This window comes from Triturus cristatus, chromosome 3_1, assembly GCF_964204655.1.
Source record: "Triturus cristatus chromosome 3_1, aTriCri1.1, whole genome shotgun sequence".
In the NCBI taxonomy this organism is placed as follows: Eukaryota; Metazoa; Chordata; class Amphibia; order Caudata; family Salamandridae; genus Triturus; species Triturus cristatus.
In genome coordinates, this window is record NC_140583.1 from 12,655,241 (window position 1) to 12,672,729 (window position 17,489).

Here is a 17,489-nt window from a genome sequence, read left to right on the forward strand (position 1 = left end):
TCCTGTTCCAGGCTTCAATACCTCCTGCTCCAGGCTTCAGTACCTCCTGCTCCAGGCTTCAGTACCTTCAGTACCTCCTGCTCCAGGCTTCAGTACCTCCTGCTCCAGTACCTTTTGTTCCAGGCGTCAATTCCTTCTGCTCCAGGCGTCAGTACCTTCTGCTCCAGGCGTCAGTACCTCCTGCTCCAGGCTTCAGTACCTCCTGCTCCAGTACCTTTTGTTCCAGCCTTCAGTACCTTCTGCTCCAGGCGTCAGTACCTTCTGCTCCAGGCGTCAGTACCTTCTGCTCCAGGCGTCAGTACCTTCTGTTGCAGACTTGAATACATTAGAGGCTTCTCTGCCTTCTCCTCCCGGACCCTGACATTTTAGGCCTGATAACTTGTCTCCAGGCTCCAGTGCCTCCTGTCCAAGCACTCAAAGCCTTGGTAACTGGTCGGATACTGTCTTAGGGCCAATGACCTGTCTTCCTGTTCCATCCCTACTGACCAGGCATGCTCTGTCTTGCTCCCCAATGTCTCTTTCAGTCCCTAGTGCCCTCTTACACTGTAGCACGAGGGGACCTGCGTTGGCACTGGGCTGCCCAAAGTGCGCCAACACGAAAGGAGAGCTGCGCTACGCCATATCTTTGTAAATATGGCACAGTTCTGTTCTCGTGCTTCCGCACAACGTAGCACAGCGACTTCACTTACACAGCTGCGTGAGATGTTCGTAAATATACCCTCATTCCATGAAGTCAACTGGCGCCCCTGTCTAAAATGATTGCACTGTGGGACCCCGGCCTCCGCCACCTGTCGAGGGCTCTTGTGATGTTGAGCAAATGGTGCCCTCGTTTTGGACCTGAACATCTGACAGGTGTGCAGAGCTCCTGAATATAGTCCATCCCAGGCAGCAGTGCCCCCCTCCCACCCACCCCCTCAAATAAGGCCTGCACCTCTAACGAGGAGCTGTGAGACATGGCGTCGAAGGAAGGCGACGCGTTTCAGCATTCACTTCACACATTTGTAGAGGTCAGGAGTCCAAGGCACGCGGGGGGCACATGATGTCAAGCATGACATTGTTCTAAAGGAAATGTGTTCTTAAAGTGTCTTAATGGCTGGAATACAGAGGCCGGGATGAGCAGGACAAGGCTGTGCAAGGAGGAATTAGTTGTGACCTGGTTTGTAGCATTGTTGAGGGTCACACAAGGAGGTTCGCTCTCTGCACAATGTCGCTATGTTGTCTTGAACGTGGCTGTTAGTCAGTGTGTTTCTCTTGCCTGTTGCCGAGAGGGGAGTGTTGCGGGTGTCTTGTGCCTGCCTCTGCACACGAGCTTTGACTCGCACTGTGGTCCTGAGCACTCCAATGGGGTTCTGTGGCTTGGTTCTGGGGGTGGTGTCTCCCCCCCCTGCTCTTGAGTGACCCTCCTAGGGGTGGTGTCTGCCTCCCCCCCTGCTCTTGAGTGACCCTCCTAGGGGTGGTGTCTGCCTCCCCCCCTGCTCTTGAGTGACCCTCCTAGGGGTGGTGTCTGCCTCCCCCCTGCTCTTGAGTGACCCTCCTAGGGGTGGTGTCTGCCTCCCCCCCTGCTCTTGAGTGACCCTCCTAGGGGTGGTGTCTGCCTCCCCCCCTGCTCTTGAGTGACCCTCCTAGGGGTGGTGTCTGCCTCCCCCCCTGCTCTTGAGTGACCCTCCTAGGGGTGGTGTCTGCCTCCCCCCCTGCTCTTGAGTGACCCTCCTAGGGGTGGTGTCTGCCACCCCTGCTCTTGAGTGACCCTCCTAGGGGTGGTGTCTGCCACCCCTGCTCTTGAGTGACCCTCCTAGGGGTGGTGTCTGCCTCCCCCCCTGCTCTTGAGTGACCCTCCTAGGGGTGGTGTCTGCCTCCCCCCCCCTGCTCTTGAGTGACCCTCCTAGGGGTGGTGTCTGCCTCCCCCCCCCCTGCTCTTGAGTGACCCTCCTATGGGTGGTGTCTGCCTCCCCCCCTGCTCTTGAGTGACCCTCCTAGGGGTGGTGTCTGCCTCCCCCCCCTGCTCTTGAGTGACCCTCCTAGGGGTGGTGTCTGCCTCCCCCCCTGCTCTTGAGTGACCCTCCTGGGGTGGTGTCTGCCACCCCTGCTCGAGTGCCCCTCCCCTCTAGGGGTGGTGTCTGCCACCCCTGCTCGAGTGCCCCTCCCTTCTAGGGGTGGTGTCTGCCACCCCTTCTATTGAGTTCCCATCTCCTCAAGGGGTGGTTTCTGTTGCCTCCAGGGCTGGGCTCTGACGGGGCCTGGAGAGCCCCCACCCTCCCTTCTAGGGGTGATGTCTGACGCCTCCAGTGCAGGGCCCGGCTGAGAGCCCCCACCCTCCCTTCTAGGGGTGGTGTCTGACGCCTCCAGTGCAGGGCCCAGCTGAGAGCCCCCACCCTCCCTTCTAGGGGTGGTGTCTGACGCCTCCAGTGCAGGGCCCGGCTGAGAGCCCCCACCCTCCCTTCTAGGGGTGGTGTCTGACGCCTCCAGTGCAGGGCCCGGCTGGGGGCCTGGAGAGCACATCAATGCTTCTCAGGCATAGTTAGGGCGTCTGAGGATGTGAGTGGTTGTCTGCTAAAGTTGACGTTAGAAAGTCTTGATTTTATGGATAAAACAAACAAAGGTGGGTTTTGTTGCAAGAACTAATTCCCCAACTCCATCAGCGGCGACGTGGTTTCCATTCCAATAGTCCCAGGACGGACTATTTCCTTCACTGTCAAGCTGACCCCAGTGAATGACATCATCTCTCCCCCAAAAGCACGGTCTTCTGGCTTCGAGGCACTGCTCCCGCACTGCTCCCACACTGCATGCCGGAGAAGGGTGGTACCCCACCAGGGGGAGATATTGTGCATAGGCCACGGAGCCTGACACTTTACCTGCCTTCCCAGACCCTTTCGCCAGGTTCCAGGGGTGTCTGATGCTCAGGAGGTCGTAGGTAGTATATAAAAAAGGACACATCCTTCATATATAAAAGAAAAAAGAGACGTAAGTAGACTTAAAAACCAGAACGAGAAGTCATGTGAGCATCTGGAGCGCACATCTCAGCCTCAGAGCCACGTGACAGGTCCACGAGCCATGAATGTGTTTGTTGGGTGGGCCGGGTCATCCTGGAGGTGACCCACCCAACTCGCTGTCCAGAGCAGCAGGAGTCCCTTCAGCAGAAGAAGCGTGTTGCTCCACCATGAAGGGGGCTGCCAGCGTCATTTCCTGTCTCTAGGTCACTCACCATGGCTCAGGCCTCCAGTCCTGCTTCCTGCTGGTGGTACTCTCGGCATGCCTGGCCCTGGTGTTGCCCCCTCTGATCCTCGTCACACAGCCCCGTTCTCCTGTCTGGGCTTCTGCACGCTGCTGGCACGGGGGGTGTTGAGGGAGGGGGCCAATGTGCAGAGGAATCCAGCCAGCAAGGTGAGTCCCAGCCCCCCCCAGGCACAGAACATGGACCAGCCATAGCCGTGGCTGATGTCCTCGGGGAGGCCGTACACGTAGCGGGGGTATCGCGAGAGCTCGAAGTTGATCCCGGCCACACAGGTGCAGAGGGAGATGATGCAGCAGGTACCTGGGGAGGAAGCACAGGAGTAGGTTACACAGGATGAGCCCCACAGGATGACCCCCTCAGGATGGCTCCCACAGGATGGCCTCCGTTCCCTCAGCCCCCAACATGGGGACCATGCTCTCAAGACGTGCACGAGCCCACCCTGCCTTGCACCGGAAGAGGGCCACACACATTGGTTCACCTCCTGTCCTGCTTCCCAGGAAGCCCCTTCAAGACCAGGTCCAATACAAACTTAAGGGAAGAAATCTCAGGTGTCATCACCTCTGCCTCCATCCTGCACACCCACACTCCTCAAACGTCAACCACCCCTCTCCCCCTACCCAGCATACCCACCCACCCACACTCCTCAAACGTCAACCACCCCTCTCCCCCTACCCAGCATACCCACCCACCCACACTCCTCAAACGTCAACCACCCCTCTTCCCCTACCCAGCATACCCAGCCACCCACACTCCTCAAACGTCAACCACCCCTCTCCCCCTACCCAGCATACCCACCCACCCACACTCCTCAAACGTCAACCACCCCTCTGCCGCCATCCTGCACACCCACACTCCTCAAACGTCAACCACCCCTCTTCCTCCATCCTGCACACCCACACTCCTCAAACGTCAACCACCCCTCTGCCGCCATCCTGCACACCCACACTCCTCAAACGTCAACCACCCCTCTGCCGCCATCCTGCACACCCACACTCCTCAAACGTCAACCACCCCTCTGCCCCTACCCAGCATACCCACCCACCCACACTCCTCAGATGTCAACCACCCCTCTTCCCCTACCCAGCATACCCACCCACCCACACTCCTCAAACGTCAACCACCCCTCTGCCTCCATCCTGCACGCCCACACTCCTCAAACGTCAACCACCCCTCTCCCCCTACCCAGCATTCCCAGCCACCCACACTCCTCAGACGTCAACCACCCCTCTGCCCCTACCCAGCATACCCACCCACCCACACTCCTCAAACGTCAACCACCCATCTTCCCCCACCCAGCATACCCACCCACCCACACTCAAACGTCAACCACCCCTCTGCCTCCATCCTGCACACCCACACTCCTCAAACGTCAACCACCCCTCTTCCTCCACCCAGCATACCCACCCACCCACACTCAAACGTCAACCACCCCTCTGCCTCCATCCTGCACACCCACACTCCTCAAACGTCAACCACCCCTCTGCCTCCATCCTGCACATCCACACTCCTCAGAAACGTCAACCACCCCTCTGCCACCATCCTGCCCACCCACACTCTCAAACGTCAACCACCCCTCTTCCTCCACCCAGCATACCCACCCACCCACCCTTTTCAGAAACGTCACCCACCCCTCTTCCTCCATCCTGCACACCCACACTCCTCAAACGTCAACCACCCTTCTTCCTCCACCCAGCATACCCACCCACACTGCTCAGAGACTTCAACCACCCCTCTGCCTTCATCCTGCACATCCCTCCCACACTCCTCAGAGACCCCAACCACCCCTCTGCCTCCATCCAGCACACAGACCCACCCACACTCCTCCGAGACTTCAACCACCCCTCTGTCTCCACCCAGCATACCCACCCACACTCTTCAGAAACGTCAACCACCCCTCTGCCTCCATCCAGCATACCCACACACCCACACTCCTCAGAAACATCAACCACCCCTCTGCCTCCATCCAGCATACTCACACTCCTCAGAAACTTCAACCACCCCTCTACTGCCATCCAGCATACCCATCCACCCTCATTCCTCGGAAACTTTACCCACCCATCTTCCTTCATTCTTCACACTCATACACGTTTTGTCTTCAGTGACATCTGCTTCCATCCACAATACTCATACACCCACATTCCTCAGAGGCTTCAACCACCCATCCGCCTTCGTCCTGCGCACCCACCCACATTCCTTGCAGACTTTAACCATCCCTCTGCCACCATCCAGCACACCCACCAACCACATTCCTTGGAGACTTTAACCACCCCTCTGCCCTGCGCACCCACCCACATTCCTCAGACAATTCAACCACCCATCTACCTTCGTCCTGTACACCCACATACATTCTTTGGAGTCTTCAACTACCCATCTGCCTTTGTCCTACACACCCACCCACATTGCTCAGAGACTTCAACCACCCTCCGCCTCTGTCCTGCACACCCATCCACCCACATTCCTCAGAGATGTTAACCACCCATCTTACTTCATCCTGCACACCTATTCACATTCTTCAAGTCTTCAACACATCTGCTTCCGTCGCACAAGTAACTTAAAATATATGTGTAAAAAACATTAGTTAGTTATAGATTCCTTACCTTAGAATTACCCTCAGTCATCAGACTGGGTCCAGAAAGATTTTATGTCAGCAGTACCTACGTCGGAAGGTGGCGTCGGTCGGCTCCACGTTCGTCGTCGTGGTCACTGGGATGACGTCGCGGCAGCTACTTAGACGCTGACCTAGCGTGCTGACGTCTGTTCTGTACAAGACTTTCCGCGTCAGTATTGCAGAGCCATGCAAGACACTGACCATTGGTGCACAAAACTAGGGCCCTGAAAGGGTGTCCTTAACCCTAGAAATCAGTTCACAGAACAGAGTGGATGGGTGGGGTGGTAAGGAATCTATAACTAACTAATGGTTCTTACAGATATATCGTTACCAAAGTTAAGTAACTTGTGCATCTGAAAGAAACACGTTAGTTATAGATTCCTTACCTTAGAATAGATACCCCAGCAATACCAACCACGGTGGTGGGTCTGCGAGCCAAGATCACACCAGAAAGTCCTGGAGAACAGAACGGCTAAAGAAGCAGTCTCTCCGTACTTGGCTGTCCAGGCAGTAGTGTTTTGTGAACGTTTGCAGCGATGCCCATGTAGCCACCTGACAGATGTCATTTAGATGCACTCCTCTTCCCAAGGCAGTAGTGGCTGCCGTCGCCCTGGTGGAGTGAGCGCGTAGCCCAACTGGAGGCTCCTTTTTAGCCAGATAGTAGCAAGCCTTAATACACAACACGACCCATCGAGAAATGGTGCATTTGTGTACAGCCCAACCCTTCTTTGCACCCACGTAGCCAACAAAAAGTTGATCATCCACCCGGAACTTTTTTGTGCTATCCAGATAGGAGAGCGCACGCTTTGGGTTTAGATGGTGGAGCCTCTCTTCCTCCTTTGAAGGATGCGAAGGCGGAAAGAAAGTGGACAAAATAAAGGTCTGCCCGATGTGGAAGGCAGTGACCACCTAAGGAAGAAAGGATGGACGGGTCCTGAGAACCACCTTGTCTGTATGAACAGACAAGAAGGGAGGTTTGGAAGAAAGAGCCTGGAGCTCACTCTTTCATCTAGCAGAAGTGATGACTACCAGGAAAGCAGTCTTAAGAGTTAAGAGGCGTAAAGGACAGTTATGAAGTGGCTCAAAGGGAGCGCACAACAAATAAGTTAGTACAACATTCAAGTCCCACTGAGGTATATCGAATGGAATTGGAAGAAAAAGATGCGTCAAGCCTTTCAAGAAACTGTTAACTACCGGGGACTTGAAAAGAGAAGGCTGGTCTGGCAGCTGAAGGAAAGCAGAGATGACAGAAAGGTAGCCCTTGATCGTGCCCAGAGCAGAGCCCTGCTGGGCGAGAGAGAGAAGGAACAATAGTACTTCAGAAAGAGGGGCAGAAAGGGGATCCACAGCCTTTGCTGTGCACCATGCCACAAATTTGTTCCACCTGCAGGCGTATACCGTCTTTATGGAGGGACGCCTGGCTGGCAAGATTACGTCACAAACTTCAGGAGGCAGGTCGAAAGACGTCAACTGCCGCCGCTCAATCTCTACGCAAGGAGGTGGAGACTGGACAGGTTTGATGGAGGACCGTCCCCTGCTGCTGCGACAGAAGATCTTCCGAAGAGGCAGTCTGATCGGAGGATCGATGGCCATGTTGAGCAGCTCAGGATATCAGACTCTTCGTGCCCAATCCAGAGCCACAAGAATGACTTGAGCCTGGTCGCGCCTGATCTTCTTGAGCACTCTGAGCAGAAGTGGTATAGGCGGAAAGGCGTACAACAGACCGCAACTCCACTCGTGACAAAAAGCGTCGCAGAGCGAGTGCCGCCTTGGAAATTCCAATGTGCAGAATTGCTGATATTGCACGTTCTCTTTGGTGGCAAATAGATCTAATCAAGGCTCTCCCCACTGTTGAAAGAGACCTTTCACCACCTCCGAGTGAAGACGCCATTCGTGATCCATCATGCACCTGCAGCTGAGTTCGTCTGTCCTGGCGTTCAGAGATCCTGCCAGGTGTTGAACCACCAAGGAAATGCCTTGATGTTCCAGCCATGTCCAGAGGTGAAGGGCCTCCTGACCTAGGGTCCACGACCCCACCCCGCCCTGTTTGTTGCAATACCACATGGCGGTGGTGTCCGTGAACACCTGCACTACTCTTCCCCAGACAGAGGAGAAGACGAATCATCCAGAGCTCCAGAAGGTTGATGTGAAGTTCGGACTCCGCCGGAGGCCAGAGGCCTCTGATCTCCGCCTCTCCTATGTGGCCGCCCCATCCCAGAATGGATGCATCCGTCATCACAGTGTGGACTGGTTGAGGAAGGGAGAGGGATTTGCCATTGACCCAATCCTGGTTTGTAAGCCACCACTGCAGTTGTCGAGAAGTGCCCTCTGAGATCTGGACGCAATCGGACAGATTCCCCTGATGCTGCGCCCACTGGAACTTCAGGTCCCACTGCAGAGCCCGCATATGTCACCTGGCAAGATCAACCAGCAGGATGCAGGAGGCCATGAGGCCCAGCAGCCTCAGGGTCATTCTGACCAAAACCCAGGACAGAGGATGAAAGATCGGAATCATAGCCCGAATAACCCGGACTCGCTATTCGGGAGGATAGACCCGAAACTGTGTCATGTCCAGAACCGCTCCGATGAAGAGGAGCTTCTGAGAGGGAATCAGGTGTGACTTCAGCACATTGATGGAGAACTCCAGCATATGCAGGAGGTCGGCCGTAGTCTGGAGGTGGGAGACGACTGCCTGGGGTGAGCCTGCCTTCAACAATCAGTCGTCGAGATAGGAGAAGACTGAAACCCCTGATCTGCGCAGATGAGCTGCGACCACCGCCATCACTTTCGTGAACACCCGAGTGGTGCTGGTAAGGCCAAGGGGGGGGCATGGTGAACTGAAAGTGCTCGTGGCCTACCGTGAACCGCAGGTAATGCCGGTGGGCCGACAGGACGGGGATTCGAAAATAAGCATCCTGCAGGTCCAACGCTTCCAGCCAGTCTCCAGGGTCGAGGGCAGACAAGACCTGAACCAGGGTTAACATCTTGAACTCCTCCTTCCGGAGGAAGCGATTGACGTCCCTGAGATCCAAGATAGGACGCAGGCCCTTGTCCTTCTTGGGAACCAGAAAGTAGTGGCAGTAGCAACCACGACCTACTTCTGGGACAGGAATGCGCTCGATGGCTCCCTTGGCCATCAGAGCCGTAACTTCCTGTTGGAGAAGGGTCGGATGATCCTCTGACATGCAGTGGTATCGCGATGGCATGGCTGGAGGGGTAGTCTCGAAGGGGAGGGAGTAGCTCCTTTGGACTATTTGCAAAACCCACCTGTCTGAAGTGATGGTGCGCCAGTGGGGGAGGTGATGGCGAATCCTGCCGCTCACTGGTGTGTGATGGGCCTGAAAGGTCGGACTAGGAGGGTCTGGAGGCTGCTGCAGAGGGGAGGTTGGTGGATTGGCCCCCGGAACCACAATGTTGGTTCCCACATCTGCGCGAAGGTGGGGTGGGGTGGGGTGGGGTGGGGTGGGGTGGAGTTGGGGTAGGGGTAACACTGTTGCGGCCTGTGGCCCTGGGTGAGGACATAGCGGGGCACCCCTTCCGTAGCCACGAAAGGGGCGAAAAGCAGACTGCGCCGGATGGGAGGAGAGACCCAAGGATTTGGCCGTAGCCCGTGAGTCCTTGAAGTGCTCTAGGACGTTGTCTGCTTTGTCGCTAAAAAGGCGACTGCCATCAAAGGGCATGTCCATCAAGGTGTTCTGGACATCCCCTGAAAAGCCAGTGGACCTCATCCAGGCATAGCTGCGAAGCACTACCGACATTGAAATGGTCTTGCCCAGAGAGTCGGCGATGTCCAGCCCACAACAAATCGTAACCTCCGGACACTGAGGTAGCACTTGCACCACCGTATCCCACACTGAGTGTGAATAACGACCCAAGAGACATGTGGTGTTTACGGACCGCAGTCCTAAGCTGGCGGAAGAGAAAATTTTCTTCCCAAGATGGTCCAGCTTCTTGGATTCCCTTTCCGTTAGAGCGGTAGGGAAGGCGCTTTTGGAGGTGGAGGCTTGGACCACCAAGCTCTCCGGGATGGGGTGTTGGGAGAGGAAAGTGGGGTTGCCCGGAGCCGGGCGGTGGCGTCGGGCGATCATCCTGTCCACGGGAGCCCCCGTGTTGGGCCTGGACCAGGTGCCCAAAAGGACGTTGGTTAGGGCCTCATTGAAAGGAAGCAAGGGCTCCGAAGAGCTTGCCGCCGGTTGAAGCACCTTAGTCAGGAGGTTAGTCTTGACCGCCACCGTAGGAAGCTCGAGGTTGAGGGCCTCGTTCGCCATATACAACACCACAGCCTTTGATGTTCCCTCCTCCATAGCCACGGTAGGAGGAGACAACATGCCAAGGTCGGGTGAAGTGTCAAGACCACTGGCATCCCCCAGTTCCTCTCTCCAGTCCTGCTCAAGCTGGTCAGTTAAAGGGTCACCTGACCCCTCCCAGTCCTCCTCTTCTTCCTCGAAGTGCCAATGTGTTTGGAAAGGAGCCCCAGGAGTGAACAGGGGCATGAAAACCCCACCCGGCGCCGGTGCCGGATCCGGGGTCGGGCGACGCTGGTCCGGCTCCGTGTCCATGTCGGCAAGGAGGCTGGGGCAGACGCCGGCCGGGGGGGGCGACCGGTGTCGGGCAAGGTAGTGGTGCCATCGGAAGCAGCAACGGTGGAGGTGTAATAATGTCAACCGGCGCCAATCCGGATCCAGGCCTGGATCCAAGGGGATCCAGCGGTAGACCCCCCCCAACCGAGTCCGCGGGGCGCAAAGGCACGCCGGCGGGGTCGGTCTGCCCAAAGATGGCATGCATCGCCTCGTAGAACGTACGAAGCTGGGCGGGGGTCGCTCCGGGTCCCGGAAAGGGAGGAAATCTCAGATTTGACCCTTTGGGCACCGTGCCCGGAGCCGCGGGGTTGGCACCACCCACGCGCCTCATCTGATCAGCCAACTGGCGAGAAGTCGAAGAGCAACAATGCTTCTTTGACTTCTTCTTATGCTTCGACTTACCTGACCCCGAGTGCAAAGACTTCGAGCCGGAATGGCGATGGCTCCGTGACCGGTCCCTCGACCTCCCTCTCGACCGGGACCTCGAATGGCATGGAGCCGACTGCCGGTGTCCAAGCAGCTTTCAGGACCACTCCCGCAAAGCCTTCGGCGTCAACAACTGGCAGCCGGAGCACGACTTGGGGACGTGGTTGCGCTCCAGGCAAACAAGACACACGCGGTGCGGCTCCGTCACCGACATCATGTAATGGCAGGAACCGCAGGCCATGAAACTGGGCATCCCTCGTGCACCGTACGGAATTGAAGACTCGAGAAAACACGTCAACAAAAGTTGAGAAAAAGTTAGTAAAAAAATGACTAGGGAACCGCCCTACCCGCATTGCCGATGGCTGGCACGGAAAAAGAAACAACTGACGTCAGCGTGCGAGAGCAGCGTCTAAGTAGCTGCTGCGACATCATCCCGGCAACGCAGACGAGAAACGCGGAGCCGACCGACGCCACCCTCCGACACGGAGAGGTTCTGCTGACGAAAAATCTTTCCAGATCCAGTCTGACGCCTGGGGGTAATTCTAAGGTAAGGAATCTATAAATAACGTGTTTCTTTCAGATGTGTACATTCAACAACATTCCTCTGAGACTTGAACCACCCATCTGGCTCTGTCCTGAACACCCACCCACATTCTACAATCTTCAAACACCTATCTGCCCCTATCGTGCACACCCACCCACATTCCTCAGAAACTTCAACCACCTCTCTGCCTGCCCTCCACCTGCACACCCACCTACTTTTTTCAGACAATTCAACCACTCATCTACCTTCGTCCTCCCCACCCACCCACATTCTTTAGAGTTCAACTACCCATCTGCCTCCATCCTACACATCCACTCACATTCTTTGGAAATTTCAACCACCCATCTGCCTCTGTCCTGCACACCCACACACATTCTTCAAGTCTTCAACGACATATCTGCTTCCATGCTCCACACCCACCCACATTCCTCTGAGACTTCAACAACCTCTCTCTTTGTCCTGTACACCCACCCACATTCTTCAGGCTTCAACCACCTATCTGCCTCTGTCCTACACATTCACCCATATTCCTCGGCGGCTTCAACCACCCCACTGCCTCCATCCTGCACACCCATCCACCCACATTCCTTAGGGTCTTCAACCACCCATCTGCCTCCATCCTGCACACCCACCCCATCGAGCTTTCATTTAGCAAATCCACTTTCTTTGGATACTTCAACCACCCTTTTGCTTCCGTCCTGCACATCCACCCACGTTCCTCAGATTTCAACTATCCATCTGCTTCTGTCATCTACACCCACCCACATTCCTTGGAGACTTCAACCACCCATCTGACTGCCCAGCACACCCACTCACATTCTTTAGTCTTCAACCACCATCTACCTCCGTCCTACACATCCACCCACATTCCTCAGAGACTTCTACCACCCACCTGACTGCCCAGCACACCCACCCGCATTCCTCAGAGACTTCTACCACCCATCTGACTGCCCAGCACATCCACCCACATTCCTCAGAGACTTCTACCACCCACCTGACTGCCCAGCACACCCACCCGCATTCCTCAGAGACTTCTACCACCCATCTGCAGCAGCCAATGCTTTACAAGTAATTAATGAAACATACACATAATAGCACTAATGCATGCTCTTGCCACGTTAGCACAGGTGAGGGAGGATGCACCTGGGATACCAGGTCACCTTTGCGGGTCAGGTGGGCTGTTAAAGGAATCTTTACACTAGATGGTACCTGTCCTCTGTGCCCTCTGGTCAGAGGAGCTGACTGGCACAGAGGTGTTTATTGCCCTTTTATTAATCAGTGCTGATCTCCACAGAGGTGTTGATCGCCCATGCATTGGTCAGTGCTGACCCCCGCAGGGGTGTCAATCATTCATGTCTTGGTCAGTGCTGACCCCGCAGAGGTATCATCTTAATGCAGGGATTTCTCTATGTCTCAGAGAATGAACAATAATTTCTAAATATACCTGAATTCAAATGTTCCTGATTCTTGCCCTTTTCAGGCTGCAGATCAGCGTCTGATGAAACAAACAAACTGAAGGGAGGATTTGAAACCCCCACACTAATAGAGTGAGTTGAGCTGGTCTGAAAGTTGCCTTTCCATTTAACGCTGGGGTACCTTTGCTGGGGTACCTATAGCAGCATTCCTTTGCTGGAGTAACTGTGCTGGGATACCTCTGCAGAGGTACCTGTGCCAGAGTACCTCTGTACGGTACTGGTGCTTGAGTACCTGTGCCAGGGCACCTCTCCTGGGGTACCTGTGCTGGAGTCCCTGTGCCAGACTACCTCTGCTAGAGAACCTGTGCTGGGGTACCCGTACCAGTGAACCTCTGCTGGGGAACCTGTGCGAGATTCCCAGTGCTGAAGTATCTCTGCTGGGGGTAGCTGTGCTGGAGTCCCCGTGCCAGAGTAGCTCTTCTGCAGTACCTGTGACATTGTCCCTGTGCCATACTACCTGTGTTGGGGTACCTCTGCTGGGGTACCTAAGCCAGAGTCCCCGCGCTGGAGTACCTTTACTGGAGGACCTGTGCTGGGGTACCTGTGGCATTGTTCCTGTGCCAGCGTGCCTCTACTGGGGTACCTGTGTTGGGGTATCTCTGCTGTGGTACCTCTGCTGGAAATCTGTGCTGGGGTTCCTTTGCCAGAGTACCTCTGCTGGGGTACCTGTGCCAGAGAACCTATGCTGAGGTACCAATGCTGGAGTAACTCGCTGGGTAACCTGTGCCATATTCCCTGTGCTGAAGTGCCTCTGCTGGAGTCCCTCTGCTGGAGTCCCTCTGCCAGGGTATCTCTGCTGTGGTAACTGTGCTGGAGTGCCTCTGCTGGGGCATCTGTGCTGGAGTCCTTGTGCTGGAGTACCTCTGATATGGGGTACCTGTGCCGTATTCCCAGTACCGGGGTACCTATGCTATGGTACCTGTGCCGGAGCCCCTCTGCTGGAGTCGTTGTGCCAGGGTACTCTGCTGTGGTGCCTGTGCTGGAGTACCTCTGATGGGGTACCTGTGCTGGAGTACCTGTGGCAGAGTTCCTGTGCTGGGATACCTCTGCTGTGGTACTTTTGGCAGAGTCCATGTGCCAAAGTACCTCTGCTGAGTAACCTCTGCTGTGGTACTTGTTTTGGAGTCCCTGTGCCAGAGTACCTCTGCTGGGGTACCTGTGCCAGAGTACCTTTGCTGGAAAACCTGTGCTGGAGTCCCTCTGCTGGAGTCCCTCTGCTGGAGAACCTGTGCTGGAGAACCTGTGCTGGAGAACCTGTGCTGGAGAACCTGTGCTGGAATACCTGTGCTGGGGTACCTGTGCTGGAGTACCTCTGCTGGAGAATATGTACTGTGGTACCTGTACCAGAGAACTTCTGATGTGGCACGTGTTCTGGAGTACCTGTGCTAGAGACCATGTGCCAGGGTCCCTAGGCCGGAGTACCTGTTCTGGGATACCTGTGTTGGAGTACCTGTGACAGAGTGCCTCTGTTGGAGAACCTGTGTCTGAATACTTGTGCTTGGGGTACTTGTGCTGGAGTACCTGTGCTAAAGTCACTGTGCCAGTGTACCTCTGCTGGAAAACCTGCCCTGGGGTAACTGTGCCAGAGTAGCTGTGATGGGCTACCAGTGCCAGGAAATCTGTGTTGGAATAATCTGTGCCAGAGTACCAGGGACCAGAGTACCTGTGTCGGACGACCTATGCTAGAGTACCTGTGCTGAAGTACCTGTGCTGGGGCACTTGTGCCAGAGTACCTTTGCCAGAGTACCTGTGTCAGACTACCTATGCCGGGGTACCTGTGACGGAGTACCTGTACTGGGACACTTGTACCAGAGTACGTTTGCTGGAGTACCTATGCCAGAGTACCTATGCTGGGGTACCTGTGCTAGAGTACCTGTGCTGGGGTCCCTGTGCTGGGGTACCTGTGCTGGGGTACCTGTGCCGGAGTACCTGTGCCGGAGTACCTGTGCCAGGGTACCTGTACCGGATTACCTGTGCTGGGGTACCTGTGTTGGACTACCAATGCTAGAGTACCTGTGCAGAAGTTCCTGTGCCTAGGTACCTGTGCCGGGGTACCTGTGCCGGGGTACCTGTGCTGGGGTACCTCTACCGGAGTACCTCTACCGGAGTATCTGTGCTGGGGTACCTGTGTTGGACTACCAATGCTAGAGTACCTGTTAGAATCCAAATTCTCTAGTTGGCACCAGTGGGTACTAATGCCAAGCAGGGAACCTTTCTTCCAGTCAGGGTAAGGGGTTACACTCCTTTAATAACCCCTGCTCACCCTCTAGGTAGCTTGGCGCGAGCAGACAAGGCGTTATCGCAGGCGTAATGGTTAAGCAGTTGTGATCACATACATCAATTCAATGTTACCCCCACAAATGGACTCCACACGGGATGTATCAAAAATAGACTTCTTTATATAAGCAGACTTAATCACAAGACCCAATAACGTGTAAAACGGGCCCACAATACTATTTGTCAAAAGAGTTCTTAGTTCAGCGTATGGTTACACGGCCCGTGCCCTTCGTTCACGGTTCGGATGGGGGAACGGGTCTCACTTGCTCAGCGGCGCTCCAAGGGCGAGCGTGCACCTCGAGGTGCGATCGGGCACAGTACCTTATTCTTTGGAAGTCGGCACGAAGGCAGCGCAGCTCTCAGGGCGGGGATGCGAGGTTGTCCAGGCGATGCGTACTACGGTACTCGGCGACCTTGGGTTTGCAGGCTCAGAAGACGGGCATCCGGGGGCACTCTTCAGCTGGGGCGGCGTTCGCGCCGTGCCGGTGGTGGGTCACTTGAAGATCACGCTGCGGGGCACAAACACTCATACGCTCCTCACCGGGGAGACGCACGGGATCGCCACACGCGCCGCAGCTTTCCCCAAAGCAGAGGGAAGGCGCGTACGCAGGCAAATGTGGTTCATAGGGGGGGCAAAGCAAGTACGGTGCGAGTTGCGACTCGTAGGGGCCAATAGTCACGATGCTCAGGCAGGGTGAGACCCTCCTTTGCGGTGCGAGCTACGGCTCGTAGAGGGGCCACAATCACGTTGTTTGGGCCGGACAGTGGGTGCAAGCTTCAGGGAAAGTGCGCTTCGGTTGGGAAGCGCCGGCAGCAGTTCTCTTCCAGATGGCAGGGAAAACGGTCCGTTTTCCTACTCTCCCACACGGCAGTGAAGTCCACTGGTCCTGGGACTTCGTTCAGGGGGCAAGCTCCGCACAAGCCCTTGGAGATCTTAAACAACACAAGTTGAAGCAAAGTTTATCAGCAGTCTTTCTCCTCTCCTTCAGCAGCAGGGCAACCACTGTAGGCCAATCCCCCAGGTCAGGGACAGTACTCCTCCTACAGTTCCTTGGTTCCTTCTCCTCAGGCAGAGGTTTGTCTTGTAGCAGGATCTAATTTCTTAGGAGCAGGGCTCCTTTATTTATACCATAATTCTTTTGTTCTCTCAGGCCAGGGGGGGGCCTTGCCTAGCTCATTCCAGTTCTGGAGCACTTTGTTTACGCGATGCAGGCTCTTTCATTCAAGGTGCAGGGCAGAGTCCTCAGACGCTCCACAGGGGGCGGAGCCGGCATCGTGGGGGCAGAGCACAGCCCTATTCAAAGCTCAGGGGCACTCCTCCCACCCATCTACCTGGCGATCGTCCTATTCTTTACTGGCCTACCTGGCCCCGCCCATCTGGGTGCTTCCAGTCCTGTCACTCACGCAGCCAGACAGCAGATACACATCGCGCAGAGGCGGCTGAAATGGTTTAGGCAAGCAAAGGCCAGCTTTCTAAAAGCGGCATTTGCAAACGCGGAATATTAAAATAAACCTCACGAGAAGGTGTACATTATTATTCTGAGTTCAGGCATACTAAACTCGATCTCCTACCATGTTCCCTGGGCCTGTTAGGATCATAGGATGTAACGATCTCAACAGCCCATTCTGGCCTATGAGAACAGGGTAGCCTTACATAGTGAAAGACGAATATGGCGGTAATTCACTATGAGGACAGGCCATTAAATCAAGGCTTGTCCTACCTTATACTTACAACGCACCCTGCCCTTGGGCCTACCATAGGGGTGACTGATATGAAGTTAAGGTAAGGTTTAAGGACCGGCAAGTGGGGGCACTTGCGCAGTCAGCGCGACAGTACCAGACTGCACGCGGGTTCTGCAGTGGCAGACCCTAGACACATCTTACTAGGCCGCTTCTGTGGGTGGCACAACCAGTGCTGCAAGCCCACCAGCAGCATTCGTATTTACAAGCCCTGGCACTCCGGGTGCACTTTACTAGGGGCTGATAGTAAACCGAATAAGCCAATCATGGGATCCAACCAACATATACAATTTACATAAGGAGCACTTGCACTGTGGCACTGGTTGGCAGTGGCACAGTGCTCTGAGCGGCCAACACCATAAAAACGCATGAGGCACAGCGACAAAAAGAGGAAGGGAGACTCACGCCAAGGTGCCAGGTCTAACAGTACCTGTGCAGAAGTTCCTGTGCCGGGGTACCTGTGCCGGGGTACCTCTACCGGAGTATCTGTGCTGGGGTACCTGTGTTGGACTACCTATGCTAGAGTTCCTGTGCTGAAGTACCTATGCCGGAGTACCTGTGCCGGGTATGTGGTGAGGTCAATGGAGAAGTTGAACTTGGAAAGATC

General features: G+C 55.5%; 1 protein-coding gene across 1 annotated transcript in view; it reads right to left on the minus strand.

Annotated features, from left to right (window-relative positions):
- Window positions 1-2,081: 2,081 nt before the first annotated feature.
- LOC146859598 (uncharacterized) overlaps window positions 2,082-17,489 on the minus strand; it is a 257,232-nt gene continuing 241,824 nt past the window's right edge. Inside the window, exon 4 of the mRNA XM_085646544.1 lies at window positions 2,082-3,532. Coding sequence (XP_085502670.1) covers window positions 3,285-3,532 — 248 coding nt within the window. The 3' untranslated portion in view covers window positions 2,082-3,284. The remainder of the gene's footprint in view (window positions 3,533-17,489) is intronic.